The sequence below is a fragment of the Platichthys flesus genome, chromosome 4, assembly GCF_949316205.1.
Source record: "Platichthys flesus chromosome 4, fPlaFle2.1, whole genome shotgun sequence".
Lineage (NCBI taxonomy): Eukaryota > Metazoa > Chordata > Actinopteri > Pleuronectiformes > Pleuronectidae > Platichthys > Platichthys flesus.
In genome coordinates, this window is record NC_084948.1 from 26,549,672 (window position 1) to 26,565,651 (window position 15,980).

General features: G+C 41.6%; 1 protein-coding gene across 6 annotated transcripts in view; it reads left to right on the plus strand.

Annotated features, from left to right (window-relative positions):
- mark4b (MAP/microtubule affinity-regulating kinase 4b) overlaps window positions 1–15,980 on the plus strand; it is a 38,340-nt gene that overhangs the window by 10,987 nt on the left and 11,373 nt on the right. For all 6 annotated transcript variants that reach the window (XM_062385635.1, XM_062385636.1, XM_062385637.1 and 3 more), the window contains exons 2-14: window positions 1,248–1,445; window positions 2,464–2,517; window positions 10,640–10,688; window positions 10,779–10,844; window positions 11,561–11,631; window positions 12,097–12,153; window positions 12,745–12,981; window positions 13,286–13,405; window positions 13,587–13,686; window positions 14,094–14,203; window positions 14,389–14,578; window positions 14,661–14,881; window positions 15,247–15,350. In XM_062385635.1, the coding sequence (XP_062241619.1) occupies window positions 1,248–1,445; window positions 2,464–2,517; window positions 10,640–10,688; window positions 10,779–10,844; window positions 11,561–11,631; window positions 12,097–12,153; window positions 12,745–12,981; window positions 13,286–13,405; window positions 13,587–13,686; window positions 14,094–14,203; window positions 14,389–14,578; window positions 14,661–14,881; window positions 15,247–15,350 (1,577 nt within the window). The remainder of the gene's footprint in view (window positions 1–1,247; window positions 1,446–2,463; window positions 2,518–10,639; window positions 10,689–10,778; window positions 10,845–11,560; window positions 11,632–12,096; window positions 12,154–12,744; window positions 12,982–13,285; window positions 13,406–13,586; window positions 13,687–14,093; window positions 14,204–14,388; window positions 14,579–14,660; window positions 14,882–15,246; window positions 15,351–15,980) is intronic.

Here is a 15,980-nt window from a genome sequence, read left to right on the forward strand (position 1 = left end):
GCATGAACAGGTGGATTATTTGTGAGGGAAGGATTGAGATTGAAAGAGGGTAAGAAGGAAGAAAGAATAATTTTATTTTGGAAGATGTAACATCATGGATTGTGTAGAAAACCTTGTTACCTGTGCTGAGCAGGTTTTGTTTTCATCCCTCATTTGTCTGTTAGTGAACAGGATTACCAAAATCTACTGGATAGATTACTTTACACTTGGTGGAAGGCTCTGGTAAAGGTCAGGGAAGAATTCATTCAAATTCGGTTTGGTATCCAGGGATTATTTTCACTTTATTTAACATAGGGAGATCAAGACCTTTCCCTTGATTTCTCATGGAATATTTTGTGGATATGGATAAAAAGAATCTGACATATTTAGGGGACTGATACTTATGAGTGTAAGCAATTTGGTGCTGTTTCAAATAAAAATACATCTGTTTTAAATACATCATTTAAAACAGTTGCAGACTGTGTCTACTATGCACTGTGTGAAGATCTTGTGATCTCACCACAGAGTTCACTTCAGTGGATGCATTTCAAAATGTGTGGTTTCGTCTGTGTGTGAGCGTTTAGGTTTTTTGTTCTCAGCTCCAGGTTTAAAGTAAAGCTTGTCATGTGTATCAGCAGAGTGTCAGGAGTTCAGGGCAGATGAGTTCCCCTGTCTCACGTCATCCGGCCGCAGATAAAACACTGGTGACCTCACAGCCACATATGAATGTGAGGAATGCAGACTCGCTATTCACCTATGGATATTTGGCGCCAGGTTGTAGTCACATGACTACAGGACCACAGTCAAGGTCACATGGTGTTGGTCACACGGTGTTGGTCCCATGGATGTTCGTAAATGCTGATTAGGCAGTTTGTTTGTACAGTGAAACTTTCTTTACTCATTTGTCATCTGTAAAAGGATGGAAACCTCTGATGCAAATAGAAATTGGAGCTGCGTTTTCAGGATTAATAGATTGATATGGTCGAAGGTGATGTTGTTATATTGTCTGAGCAGTCGAAAAACCTAAACGTGCTCAAACTACAGTCATTGAAAATAAAGGAAAGCAAACCAGATCTGACATTTGACTAATTCAGCTATGATTCAGATGTTTTATGAGCATTATCAAGACTTATATTTTCTTTCACTTGCTCAAAACCAGCATTGTTCAATATGGAGTAAAGTTGAACTTCATGAAGATCGGCCACAAAGCTGTGTATTAATTCAGTGATTGGATGTACTGACATTGATTGGTGTTTCTCTCTCCCCAGCATGCCTCCCTGTCGGCCAGCCGCTCAGAGAAGGGAACTGGCTGGTCAAGCCGCTCACTTGGGGCCAGATGTCGTAACTCCATCGCTTTGTGTTCAGACGAGCAGCCGCACATCGGAAACTACCGGCTGCTCAAAACTATTGGCAAGGGTAACTTTGCCAAGGTCAAACTGGCCCGGCACATACTAACCGGCAAAGAGGTGAGTTCAAAGAAACAAGACGGTAGAAGATGGTGTTAGTGTCAATAAAGTTATGACTGTTGGAACCATAAACTGGATTTAAAGATTGACTGTAAGCCCCCCAAAAGTGATGCCAACCCAACTTGACCTCCCCCTGGTGGGTGGTTGGAGTATAGGCCATAAACCAAGCCTCCTCCATTAGCTGAAGCAGACTCCAGGGGAATCGGAAGAGAATAAGGAAAGAAGCAAACCCTGTGACTCAGCCAACAGATGCATTTTTAAAGTGCTCTCCCACAAGTTCAAAGCACCTTCTGTTACCGTTTTACAGTCAGACGGTACGGTCTCATCTCCCGGCAAAATCAAAGCCTTAGACCCTTGAAGAGAGACAGTTGTGTTTTATTGTGTAGGTCTATGTCTGTTTTGTTTAAGTACACTGTATTAATTTTTCCTGTAAAATCCATGACCTACATTAGCTGTTGATATTTCCATCAGGCTCATGAGAAAGTTCTTTTCTGCCGCTGGCTCGATCATGTGAGAGCCGCTCTCTCCACCCACGTAAAGGAGTCAGTCATGTACTGGTGGTTTAACGTGGCAGTCTGACGCAGTGTTTGATCAGGCCACCACATGTTGTTAAGCCTCTTATGAAGCCCTGGTTTAGATTTCATTGTTTTTACTACATGCTTTTTAATTTGCTTGTTTATTCCCCCTCCAATGTAATGTTGAATAAGGGCTATAACACATTTGTTGTTTCATTGAAATCCATTGTGCTTATAGTGAAGAAGCTGCTCTCCAGTAAACATTGCTCAGCAGCTCTGATAAACATAGACAGCTTTATAAAGTTAAGAAACTGTGGTGGTTCATAAAAAATTAAATTAGAGATTAAACAAAAATTTGGATAAATTAGTGGTATAAAGTCAATTTTCAATATCAGATGTTTTCTTATTTGAATCGATCAGTTGTGCTTGAGCGTGTGTGATTAACATATTTTCTCTGCAAGATTCTTATTGTTAATTTCTTTATCTGTTTTTTTTCCTAACAGGTTGCAATTAAGATCATCGATAAAACACAACTCAACCCAACCAGCCTCCAGAAGGTGAGTGAAATGTTTGTGTGCAGGTGTTTTTATTTCAAACTAAACACTGAATTCAGAATGGTACAGAACCAGAAAACACACATACACATGTAAAGATGTTTTCATAAACATCCGGGTGGAACTCAGCTTATGTATATCACACTCATGCGCCCTCATTTTCGTAAAGCAGAAACGAATTGCCCACTTTTGATTTCTTTACTTTCTTTCTTGTGAACCCTGTATCAGCCCTTTGTGCTTTTATCTTAAAGATTCAACAGTCAGCGAGTCTGCTGTTGTAAGTGTTTGTTTGCCTTGGTGTTGCATCAGGAGCAGTCATTGAGCTCAATAACATCTTGTGATGCTTTGGCTCAGATGACTCTTGTATGAACTTTGACCTAGTGGTTGTTATGTGAAACTTAATGTTTTAGAAGTGGACTGCACACACGGTTAGAAAACTGAGATCAGCAGCTCAGCTCCTCCTGGACCTAACTAAAACGAGGCTCATAACCAGAGGTGATTGTGCCTTTGCAGTAGCTTACAGCAGCCTGTGGAACAACTTAGCACTCCACATTAGATCTGGCCCTCTCTAGCTCACTTCAAATCCTTACTAAAAACACATCTGCTCTTCTTGGCATTCTCTTCGAGTAGAAAACGTTTTTTTATCCCAGCTGATTTTGTTTTGGGGTCTTCTTGTTGTACCTTATACTTTGGTCAACCAAGTAGTTTTAAATGTGCTTTATAAATAAAATTGACCTAAATGGAAGATTTAAACTCGATAGAGTTTCACTCAGTCCCTGAGTCATTGACTTTTACTTTGCATCAGTATAATATAACCACTGAGTCCACTGGAACTAACCAGGTCAAAGGAGTAATGTGCGTCACTGTATGCATGTCTAGTGACATCTAGGGATCCTGTATTAACTGTGTATTGCGCTCACGGCTTAATGAGATTAGGCTCTCTCCTGTGTGTACTTGGCCCGCTGTGGATGTTTGGGCGTGCACGTGTGATGCATGTGTTTGTTGAGAGCGATCTAATGACACAAAATTGATCGAGAAACTTTGCCGCAGGCCTGCAGCCTGTTTTCAAGCTGGGAACGTTGCACTGTTTACTGCTCTGTCATTAATGGAATGTTCACCTGTTAACATGAAGCAGATTTGAAAGATTGACAGGTTTATATCTTGAATAACATTTCTAAAATGGAACTTATTAAAACAAGAGAATTATACTTATCATAGAAAAAGACCCAGTGTTTACAGAGGAAGTGTTCATTGTCATCAGTTTACAGACTGAATCAACTGAAGACTCTAGTTTTGTTTCTTAGAATACACCGGGACAAAACTTATTTTATAAAGAACCATCATCATGTCACTAACCACAGTTGAGACTGTGTCAGTGTTATCACCGCCTAATAAACTACTGACAGCGGTGAAACTGAGGTGATAGGTGGATGTGTGTCCCTTTGTGTTGCTTTGTGGGAAACAGAGACTTTCCTATGCTGATAAGCATCTGTGAGATTCATTTGCCTGAATCTGTCAGTTAAGACCTTGGTTTTTACAGGGCTCGTGCTCGTACGTGTGCGTTCTGCAGTGGTCAGGGTTGGGCAGGCCAGTTGTGTCCTGTTCTGTCAGCATTTTGTCGTCAGTGACACTCTAACACTGCAAGGTGACAGCGTCCACTGAGTGAATCTGCAAAGGATTTGTTGTACATGATCTTTTTTTGGATTAATCTCTAATATGATCTATTTCTAATATTTTTTATATACTTATATTATAAGAGTGTAAATAATAATTACACAGACTAAATGTGCAGACTGTAATGGCCTGATTGATTAAATCTTTCTCACTTAGTCAAAATAATTTGTGGTTGAAATAAAAAGGGGCATCTCTATAATTCCTCTTTGACTCTTTCACACTGTCTGTTATGCCTCAGTCTATATTCTGTCAACTTCTCTGTACAGTAGCTTTACGCCCCACTACCTTCGTTCTCTTTAGTTTAACTGCATGTCCCACTTTCTCTCCTTTCTCCCCAGGCGATATGTTGCTATACTGTAATCACAGCTGTACCCTCTTACATCTGTTCTCTTAGAACCATTTCCGGGATTTAGGGACTGTCCGTTTTTGCACTTTCAAAAAAGTTCTCAATTTTTTTAGAATAGACAGTTCTGTCAAAGTGCCACCGTGCAAACTCCCTTCTTTACCCGAGTACCAGGCTGATCAGCAGCAGGTTGAAGAAGGAATCTGGCCTTGACATAAATCTGTTTCCAGTGCAGCTGTATGTAGTCGTGCAATAGTGGATAATAAGACTGGGTGTTAATAATAATATCACTAATTAGCACAATATAACAAAAGTCCAAAACATTTCAATATAATACATATATATATATAGTATGCACCCAAAGTGAGAAGGTTTAACATGTAATTGAGTTATTTCAGTAGATGTTTGTCATTTCATGATATATGCATAAGTCATTATCATAAGTCCAATGCAAATCCAAAACATCTGCCTACGTTCTAAGTGGTCCTAAGAGACAGTGATATGGTGAAGTGTTGTTACAGTGGAAACACTATTATCATCTCTCAGTTGGTAGAGTGTAAATCTTTGCCAATGCTAAGCAATTTAGCAAATTGAAAAGCTACACTTTATATAAACCGTTAATTGTTGTCTTGGAAAAGATTGATTTTACAGTTTTAAAGGTGTTTATGAGCAGGGTTTGAAATTTGAATGTCAGACTCAGAGATTAATTTAGTGGAAGAGGTAGATACGCATTAAAATTGTATGTTTGACAGAAAACCTTTATATCCACTGAATTGCAGTTAAATCTCTTTGCAGGTTTTTGTCAGTCTCTCGCTCCGGTTTTCCTGAACTTTCAAAGCGGCACAGAGGATCGAGTGGGGTTGTGTTGTGCACAATTCCCCTGCCGTGTGTGTTTTTGGACAATCTGCCAGAATATGTGGGGCCCCATCAAAGCCTGGTGGTACTTTGAGCACTTGACAATATTGCAGCCAACCATGCCGTGGTGTGCAGAAAAAGTGAAATGTATGGGTGTGTGTGTGTGCAGGCAGGACAGTGTTTGGGCCACCGTCTGATGCTATAAAGTGTGTTTTTTCCCCCTCACCCAGGCCCCTTTCAGCCAGGAGCTGAATTCCAGACAGGCAAACAAAAGGCTCGGGCGGGGTGGGGGTGTGATGGGGGCCTTGGCACAGAAGCAGGGACCCTGAGAAAGACGAGATACAGAGCCGAACTCTCTCTCTCTCTCTCTCTCTCTCTCTCTCTCTCTCTCTCTCTCTCTCTCTCTCTCTCTCTCTCTCTCTCTCTCTCTCTCTCTCTCTCTCTCTCTCTCTCTCTCTGTCTCTCTCTGTCTCTCTCTGTCTCTCTCTGTCTCTGTGTCGGCCTAAGTGAATGATAACAGGCCGATAACCCCACAGCCTGACACGGTCTCTTCCCTGCCTTTGTGTGCACGCGTAATGCCATTATCTGAATTGCTATTGTCCCTGTTGGTGTCTGTGCATAATAATATTGTGGCCGCTCTTCTCATTGTTTTGATTGTGCCAGAATGTGTAGAGAATAATTAGAGGATGAAGGGACAAGAGGGTGGACAGACTGGGACCAGAAGGTTTTCCCACAACAACAGAAATAGAACAGGAGAGGGGAGACGTTCAATGGCCTGCCCTAATCCTCCTCTCCCTCCCTTATTCTTCCTTGATAGGTCAGCGTCCATTAAATATATTTAATATATAATGCTCCTTATTTAATCGAGCTGAGTCAGGTCTCTAATGATCTAGGTCAAACTGCCAGCAACAAACAGAATTAAACTACAGCTACTCCTCATTAATGATTCAGCCCCTCGTTGACAGGCCTGGGAGCTCCACTTACCGCTGTATATTATGGGAATGGAGGCGCTGGAAGATGGTGTTTATATTATGGTCAGTTTTTTGGTATAACGTAGAAGGGCAGTGCTCCCAGCAACAGGCAACAAAAGGAGGAGCGGGGTCAAAAGTCTATTCAAATGTTCCAGAGTGACAAGTTAAAGAGCAAGAGGCAACGCCGTGAGTAATGTTGCTCATTAGAGTCTCTCAAACTGTGGACAGGACACTGACAGTTTGCCTCATTGCTGTTTGCCTTTAACTCTGCTCGAGAGAAGCATCTGCATGTGTTGATGTGGTTCACTCCTCAGAATGTTTCTCATTTTGTTGTGAAGACTCCCACTGGAACTGTTTTCCTTGGTACACGACTAAAAACTTGGTACAGGCCATTTTTCTTATTAACTGCTGTAATGCCCTTCTGCCAGGAAACCCTTCAAACACAGTGAAACTTACAGGTGGACCAGAAGGTGACACTGCAGCTGGTTTTCAATCCTGAAACAGTTCGTGCTCATCGACTTGCCTCAAGTCAAATTACGAATGCTGGCCAACAGAGTGAGTTCTGGGTCCGCAGCCATCTACTTGAACTCCATCATAGAGCTGAAGCTCATTCTCAGGCATTGCACACATGGCAGACACAGTGAAGTGATTCCTTAATGGTGGAATAAGCACAAAATGCCATCAGAGCATCTATCTATCTTCAGTAACTTCTTGAAGACTCAGTTGAAAGTCTTGGTGTTTTATTTCAAGGTCTCCTTCTGCACAGAAACCAACTGGATATAAAAATGGATGATGCGTTTGCACTTCCTCTCGTTGTACAAAAACATAATGTCCCAGAGATGGGAGCCAGAGTCTGCCCAACAGTAAACACAACAGAAAAAGTTTTGCCATCCATCGTTCTCATATTGACTGAGGAGAGATAAAATGGTTCATCTAACTGTAGTCAGTGATCTAGAGCGGGACTGTCTCATTTATAGATCACATAGACGCATGCACAGACACACACTCAAACACACACAAACAGAGGGTTATTCACAAGGAGTACTTTGACGTTAGAATAGAGAGAGAGGGGCCTGTGTATTCATTCAACCCTCTCATTCTGTCCTTCTTTGTCTTTCTCTCTCTTCCTCTCTTTTTTCATCTGGATTCCTCTGGTCTTGTGATTGGCTGCGACTGATAAGTGGAAGTACTGTCGTGTGTTAGACTGTGTGTCGTGCAGTGAAGATGTTTAGATGTGAGCAAAACAAGCATTATCAGTTCCTCATTTCCCAATTTCAACATCTTTGTTTTCTTCATGCTCCAACTCGCTCTCTCGCTCCCTCCCTTTCTTTTTGTGAGTTTTTGTGTGTGAACGAGGATAAGGGCAGGACAAACAGGTCAAAGGTCAGCAGACTGATAGGCCAGACACATGAATCAAACAGAACCAGAAAAGTGGAGGAGAAAAAAGGTCCTAATCAGTTAAGTCTTTTTTTGTAAATCCTTGTAGGAAAGCAGTAAGAGCTGTGACTTAGCGGTTGATCAATTATTCGTTCCCACAGAGACAAGGAGCATGTTAAGGCTCGGAAGTTGATTGATGCTGCCTGAACGAAAAACATGACAACATGAGAGTATTAAATGTAAATATTGTAAAACCCCAAAACAGCATTTTAGAGATGCGAGGACCACACTTTACAGAAGCTCTGCATGTGCAGCGCCTGCCATGTGCCTGCCGCTCCATGAGCCCCCCCCCCCAAGTGCAGGAGATTCAGGCCTAGGGATTAATACCTGGGTTGGCATGGCGATGGTGACTCGGGGCTATGTAAGAGAAACAAGTGATTGAAGAGAGGATAAACATGAGGAGGCGAGAGAGGGAAGACATTCTCTTGGCTCTGCGAACAAATGGATCTGATGTCTTTGTTTGCAGTGCAGCGGAAAAGTGCAATAAGACACATCACAAGCACAACATTAAATCAATATGAGCTGAGGATTGAAAGGATTTGTGATCAATACCAGTGACTCAACAATTTCCTGGCCAGCTGCTGAGGTTTCTGGTTCTTCGGTCTCTTTTCAACCATTTGGAAAAATTCCTGGTCATTATTTTTTATCACAATAAATACTGTGGCCCCAGTTTTGACCATGAAGGCAGAAAAAAATGAATGACAACTTAGGAGAGAGTGAGAGAAAGAGGGAGCTGAATGGTTGTAGAAAAGAGCAAGGGGGAGAAGAGGCTTAGCTGATAATTCTTCTTAAAGCTTAGATGAACAGCTGATGCACCGCGCACTTAATTCAATTACACACACTCCCAGTGGGCCGTTGTTTGTCTCTTTATGATGATGACACTTCCTATTTTTAACGCACTGGGTAAGAAAAGTGACAGAGTGGAATAGAAACTAATGTTGATACCAGATTCCCTTTAGGTGTGAATGCTTTAACACAACATGGATCTTTCTCAAATAAATTCTAAATATATATACGTGTATATTTTAACAAAAAACGCCTTTTATTACTGATCAATTTGTCAATTATAATAGAGTTGTAAATCAGTTTTTGTTTTGAAAACTTAATTAATAGAATATCTAAATTGGCAATTAATTACATGTCAGTTATTATTGTCAGCTTTTTTATTGGCACAAACTGGTGTGTGTTTGTGGGAGAACGTGCGTGTTTGCATAGGCAAACTACTCTGGTGTTTTAACTCACGGTCAATAGCGTACCTGGAATCTGTCTTTTGTAATATCTGTCAAAACATACACCAAGGCTACACACATACACACACACACTCTGCCTCAGGTGACTCTGGAGTTATGTCATCCTATAAGTGTTACTTCTCTGTGACAACGAAGGTTCCTTGCAGGAGGGGCACAAGCAACAGCTGTCATGTCTGAAACGTGATGAATTTGAATATGTTGGACAGGAAAAACTTTATGTACTGTGGCCCTCCCTGGGTGGATAGGATTAATATACATGTTAAACTAAATTTGCTGTAGTCTGCACTTCTATCTTCCTCTTTGCACCAATATGTATTTTTAAAGTAATAATTTAACACTTCCTGTCTTTTAAGTCTTTGCCCTGAGCTAACTTAGCCAGCTGCTAGCTTTAGATCTGTATTTAAAAGGTAAATATGAGACAAGGACAAATATGAGCGCAAATTAGCGCCTTTGCTAAGATATCAGATTGTGTTTGTGTCAAAATGTCAAATTTGTTGTTTATAAGGCACAATGTAACCATAAACACATAAATGGGAATTGCATTGAAGTGTAAATGTTATTGTAACAGAGATACTAATGTAGAGATAAGGGAGGAGTGTGTTTCCCAGGGAATCTGAGTGTCGGCAACAAGAATGAAGACATCGTGCATTCCTTCTTTTGTATTCCTGTTCTGTAGCTGGTCGCCCTCTTCTGCTGTTTTTCCTTGCTGCGACTTGTTTTTCTCTTATGAAGAAGTTATTCAAAAAAAAAGAAATGGTCAAATATCCTTCCTAATGACACCCACATACATAAAGTACACACACACAAACACACAAGTTGCATTTCCCCATCCAGGGTCAGAATGTCTCACTTTGTCTCTAGTAACCAAACTAATACAACCAATGATGGATGAATGACCTGATTGCTTTACAGAGCTCCGTAGAACAGGTGCAATGAATGAGCTAAATACAGTTTCAAGTAAATTTCTCTGATTTTCATTCCTTTCTGTGGTGAATAACTTCCACGGCCATCATTAGTTTCCACAGTGATACACCCGTCTCTGCCGCTGTAATCTGTTAACATCGAGTTCACAGACAAACGCATTACTTTAATCAGACAGAGCGGTGATGTTGCAGGATGAGGCTGCAGCTCAGTGATGAATGGGAGGAAATAGAGGGGGAGAGAGAGAGAGCACACCCAGGAGAGGAGACCCTGCTGTCAGCCACACACTACAGGGAAGCTTCCTTGGGTGATCTCGAGGTGGTCGGAAAACTAAGTGTGAAGGAAAACATGGATGTGTTTGGAAGGATATGATGGATGAAGAGGGGATGTTGTCTATATACCAGCTGTGAACTGTACGGTAAATTAGCTGAAGAACAATCAATTTGATGGATGAAGAATACACATTTGAGATGAATGTGGAAGAAACTCAAGAAAAGAGTCTTGACATGCCTTGAAACTGACTCGGATGCTTTTTGATTTTTAAAATTTCTCCATATCATGATGTCATCACACAGCTCATATGTGGAAAAACATAGCTTCAAATGAAAATCTACCAAAATCTGTTTCTTCTTTAAATTGGATGTCTGACGAATCATGATCTCATATTTTTCCAGCTGTTTCGAGAGGTACGCATCATGAAGACTCTCAACCATCCTAACATAGGTGAGTTTCGACACAGAGAACTATCCTGTGTGTGTGTGTGTGTGTCCATGCTGACCTCTGTGTTAACATGTCTTCGTCGTTGTGTTACAGTGCAGCTGTTTGAGGTGATTGAGACGGAGAAGACACTCTACCTGATCATGGAGTACGCCAGCGGAGGTGAGTAGCGTCTCCACCATCAAGACGGTGTCTAAAAGTATTGGGGATTATGGTGCCAATTAGATTCCTTACCTTGACTTAACACAGCTCATTAGATCAACAGTCAAATCCAACTCCTTAGTCTGTCTTTTCAGGAGTGAGGCCTCATGTCTGTCTCTTTATTCCTGGTCTGTATTCTCCCTGTTTTCTTTATGCTTTCTTTTCATCTTGCACTCTTTTAATTTTTCTGCTTTCTCTTAATTTGTCTCCCTCATCTTCTCCATTAATCCCTCTTCGCTGCTCTCTCCCTCTGTATGTTGAGTAATCTCTGTCTAATACCTAATAAGGACGCAACAGCTCAGAGGCTGCTCTGTTCAACTCCACCTCAGCCTGTTTTACCTTTTAGGATCTTTAGAATGCAATGTTACACAGACACACACACACACATACACACCGCTTACACATAAAAAGCATTGGAAACTTTGAGATGATTTTAGTGTTTAGGATAAGTGAAGTGAAGCAGTTTGGGCGTTTTTGGCTGATAGATATTTTCCGATATTTACTCAAGGAGGTCAAAAGTATTTTTAACAAAGAACAAACATGTGAGGACATATCCCTATGCAGTTGCAAGACGGATACATTTTTTTCAGATGATTTGTCGAACTAGTACTATCTGATTAGTTAGAAACTCATGTCAGCCCAAACTGCAGCGTGACTTCATTGTGTTTTTCTTCCAGGCGAAGTGTTCGACTACCTCGTGGCTCATGGCAGAATGAAGGAGAAAGAGGCCAGAGCTAAGTTCAGACAGGTGGGTAAAACATCTGTCTGCTCATCCATGAACAGCTCGGCTAAGATTCTCATTGGATCAGTGGGAAATAGGTGTCAGGAAACCTGCAGGCACATCCGGGCTGAAAACCAAATGTCAGCAGACTTTACGCTCAGGGGGTTGTGTGTTTTCTGTAACAGAGGAGATTGACAAACTGAGCGGAGCAAAATAATGTCTGTGCCAATTAAGAAGAGAGAACAGGAAGCAACATATAGTCATCATGAAATCTGAATTTTAAACAAACACTGATTTAATTCAGACTAAATAAAATAATCAACAGTCGCATTTATCACACAGTAAGAATTTCAGTTTTTCCCTTTTTAAATTGTAAAGTGTTGATATTATTGGTAAAGGAGACGTGTAAATGTAGCTTCCATTGACAGTACAAATATAATGTGGGATTGTCTGCTCTTGATTGATGTCTTTTCTTTCTTCCTCTCTCCTCAGATTGTGTCAGCAGTTCACTACTGTCACCTGAAGAAAATTGTTCACAGAGACTTGAAGGTATTTAAACAGTTAAATAGAGTGTCACTCAGTAGAGCACATACCACTGCCACAGTCACCTTACAATCTATCAAGCTGCACCACGTTTCACTCATTCATAGAGAATATTCATCTGAATAGAAATTTCTAGATTGGAAGTAGTTAAAACATCCCTATCTCACAATGTTAAAGAAAGTGAAATAAAAGTCCTCGTCCAGCCTCTGAGCTGGAGCAAAGCCCAAAAGTGAATGGGTTCTTCACTGACTCAGACTGCATCCTGCCACCAGGTTTCATGTAATCCATCAAATAGTTGTTGCCTAATTCTGCAAACAAATCAACCAACCAACCAACAAACAAATAGACAGAGGTGAAGATATAAGAGAAAGAATGAAAATGGCTCATAAACTCTCTTATATTTAAGGCCCATTTGAAACTTAATGTCTGACTGCCTGTATTACTTTGTCAAATATTACTTAATAAGATGATGTAGATAAAACCTGTTTGACAGCACTGAAAGAAGCTTGGGGCCTAAAGCAAGCTTTTCAGTAAAAACACACGATTGTAGTTTTCCTGCTTTGTCATGTGTTTCACAATCTGTGTTGTTTCCTGCAGGCGGAGAACTTGCTGTTGGACGCAGATTCCAACATTAAAATAGCCGACTTTGGCTTCAGTAACGAGTTCACTGCAGGCAGTAAACTGGACACGTTCTGCGGTTCCCCGCCCTACGCCGCCCCAGAGCTCTTCCAGGGTAAGAAGTACGACGGTCCAGAGGTGGACATCTGGAGCCTGGGCGTCATCCTGTACACGCTGGTCAGTGGGTCATTGCCCTTTGATGGACAGAATCTAAAGGTGGGTTACGTACAGACTGTGTTGGCTCAACTTGATGTCACGTTACATTGTACTAAATCTCCCTTGTAGGGATTTTGGAAGAATTTTTTTTATAAATACCTTGGTTTTGATGATACAGAAGAAAAACTATGTACAAGATTTATTTAAAATACAGTCAACTTAACGTTCTTAAACTTAAACTCTGATATTATCCAACCACATTGTTTTATTTATCATATATGATTTTAATATCATTAATAATTTGACAGATTCAGTGTCTCTCAAGTTGAAACTCTCTCTGTACGTGTGCGTGTGTTGTGTTCAGGAGCTGCGAGAGCGTGTTTTGAGGGGGAAATACCGCGTTCCCTTCTACATGTCCACCGACTGCGAGGGCATCCTGCGCCGCTTCCTGGTCCTGAACCCGACCAAGCGCTGCTCGCTGGAGGTGAGATGTGAATCAACAAAGCCACCAGGAGACTCGTACACACATAGACTCCAATAATACTTTCAAACACAAAATGAGCAAAGGCATATTCAGTAGATGAATCAGGAAATTAAGTAAATAACAAACTGTGTTTATACTGTATTTATTTATGCTTCTTTCTCTTCTTCTCTTTCCTCACCAGCAAATTATGAAAGATAAATGGATCAACGTCGGGTTTGACTGCGAGGAGCTGAAGCCCCATGGAGAGCCTGTGGAGGACTTAAATGATAACGGTCGCATTGGTGAGCAACGCACACCTCTACCATTTATTTATAAAAGACCATAAATAATAGAAATGTCCGGTGAGGGAGAACTCTGACTGTGAGGGTCCTGTCAGCAGGCGTTACAGCTTCAGGACAAATGATCCCTAGAAGGACATGTTCAACAGCCTCCATTGTAGATTTGGCGGTTTGGCTTCAAAATCTTTGTGACTCTCTAATTTTATTCACCTTAAATCTAAATCTGACTTGATGCTGCAGTTGTGTTGAACAGGTCCTGTATGAATCCAGTTTTCCTCATGTTCACCCAAAGAAGGACACTGTGGTTGAACCCTTACATTTGAGTGAATAAGAGGCTCCGCCTGTGTCACTTGTAACTTGCTGAGCAAACCGTTAAATAGCTGTTTCAAATGTCATCGGTCTGGTTCCAGATGTGATGGTGGGGATGGGCTTCACCAGGGACGAGATCAGAGAGTCTCTGTCTAGTCAGAAATACAATGAGGTCACCGCCACATACCTGCTGCTGGGACGCAAGACTGAGGTGAGTGTAGTTGTTTGTTTTTACATCTTCTGTAATCAGATCACTTATATGAATTACTTGTTGGGCTGACAACTTTTGGATATAATCCTGGTGTGTTGCATTGAGAAAATATCGAAAATTATACCTGGATCTATTTATGCTGTAGTTTTTACTCTTCCATCTATGTCTGTCTGTCTTTATCTCAGGTTGATGGCAGTGAGTCTCGGACGGGCAGCAGTCTGAGTCTCGCTCGAGTGCGGCCCGGCACCATCACCAACGGAACCAGCAAACACTCCACTTCCTCTTCCTCCTCTGGTGCACCTTCTACATCCTCTGGCCACAAGCCACAGCGCAGCGCCTCGACGTACCACCGCCAGAGACGACATTCTGACTTCTGTAATGCAAATTACATAGAGAGATTTAGCATGATGAGTTTGATTTGTGAAATCTTGGCGACTAAGAAGTCCTTTCCTCTCAGGTGGTCCAGCGGTTCCAGGATCCACGCTCCCAAAGCGGAGTCCCAGTGGTGTCGGTGAAGGGGCGGCAGTCAAAGAGGAGCGACTCTCAATACGCAAGCCGACCACCAATACCGTCAGCTCCCGTAGCACCCCCACCCCCTCTAGTCCCATGGTCAGCTCTGCTCACAACCCAAATAAGGCAGAGATACCTGACCGGCGTAAGGAGGTGAACTCAACCACGGTCAGTATTCTATGGGTGTGATTAATCATCCAGTGTACAGATGGCGCAGATCCTCCTTGTCCTAATCCCATTTCCTCGGATTACAGCACACTGAGGCTACACTGACACAGATATTATGAAGACTCCAAATATTAAGATCTGCCCAAGATTAGAGAAAAGCTGAAAAATATTTTCAAAGCTTGAGATAAATAACAAACCCTAGATTATTTTAGGAGAGAACAGAGATTGTGGGTGTTGTATTATTAAGAGAGGAAAATGAGGGAATGTGAAAAGTTAAAGTCAATGTTCTGTGCAGCAGAACTCACAACAGGGAAGTCAGTGTTTTCAAGTAAATCATAATCATAGTTTCTGATTCTTTTCTCCAGAATAACGTCCCTGCTAGTGCCATGACTCGAAGAAACACATACGTCTGTACGGACCGATCCAGCACTGACAGACAGACACTGCTGCAAAACGGCAAAGAAAACAGGTGAGAGGTGCACAGTCTGTGTCCCTAATTATCCCTTAATTATCTTAATGATGGTTTCACGACAAATCTCAACAGAAGGCTTGTTTGGTCAGTGGCATCTTTCATAGTATTTTGCATGTTTGAGGACACCAACCCAAGCTCTGTACCTGTGCTGAAAGAAAAACACATCACCACCAGTTAGTTACCTGTCTGGAATCATTGGCTGTTAAGCAATGAAAAAAACAACAATGGGGCGCACTTGGAAAATATGAGAATTTTGGAAATATATTCATTTTTATAGAGACTACAGTTTATTATTTCATGCTGGTTTATAAAGACTGGTTGCACATGGCTTCTCTTTTATTACACAGAGCCTAGAAAGCATCTCAAGGGCTTAAACTCTGCATGAGTGGGCTTGTGTGAGTGTTTATGTGCCCAGTATGATCTGGTCTGTTGTTGTGACAGATGGTTGTCTGCTTGTCAGTTTCAAACCATTGCATACCCCCCCTTCCCTTCCCTTGCTTGGTCAGTCTCTTACTTTCTGCTGTCTGACCTCCAGTAACATTTTCCTACACAGATCGGCGGGGGGGGGGGCGGGGGCAGGAGAAACATCAGGTCGATGGTGAATTGAATAGACCAAGAGAGTTTATA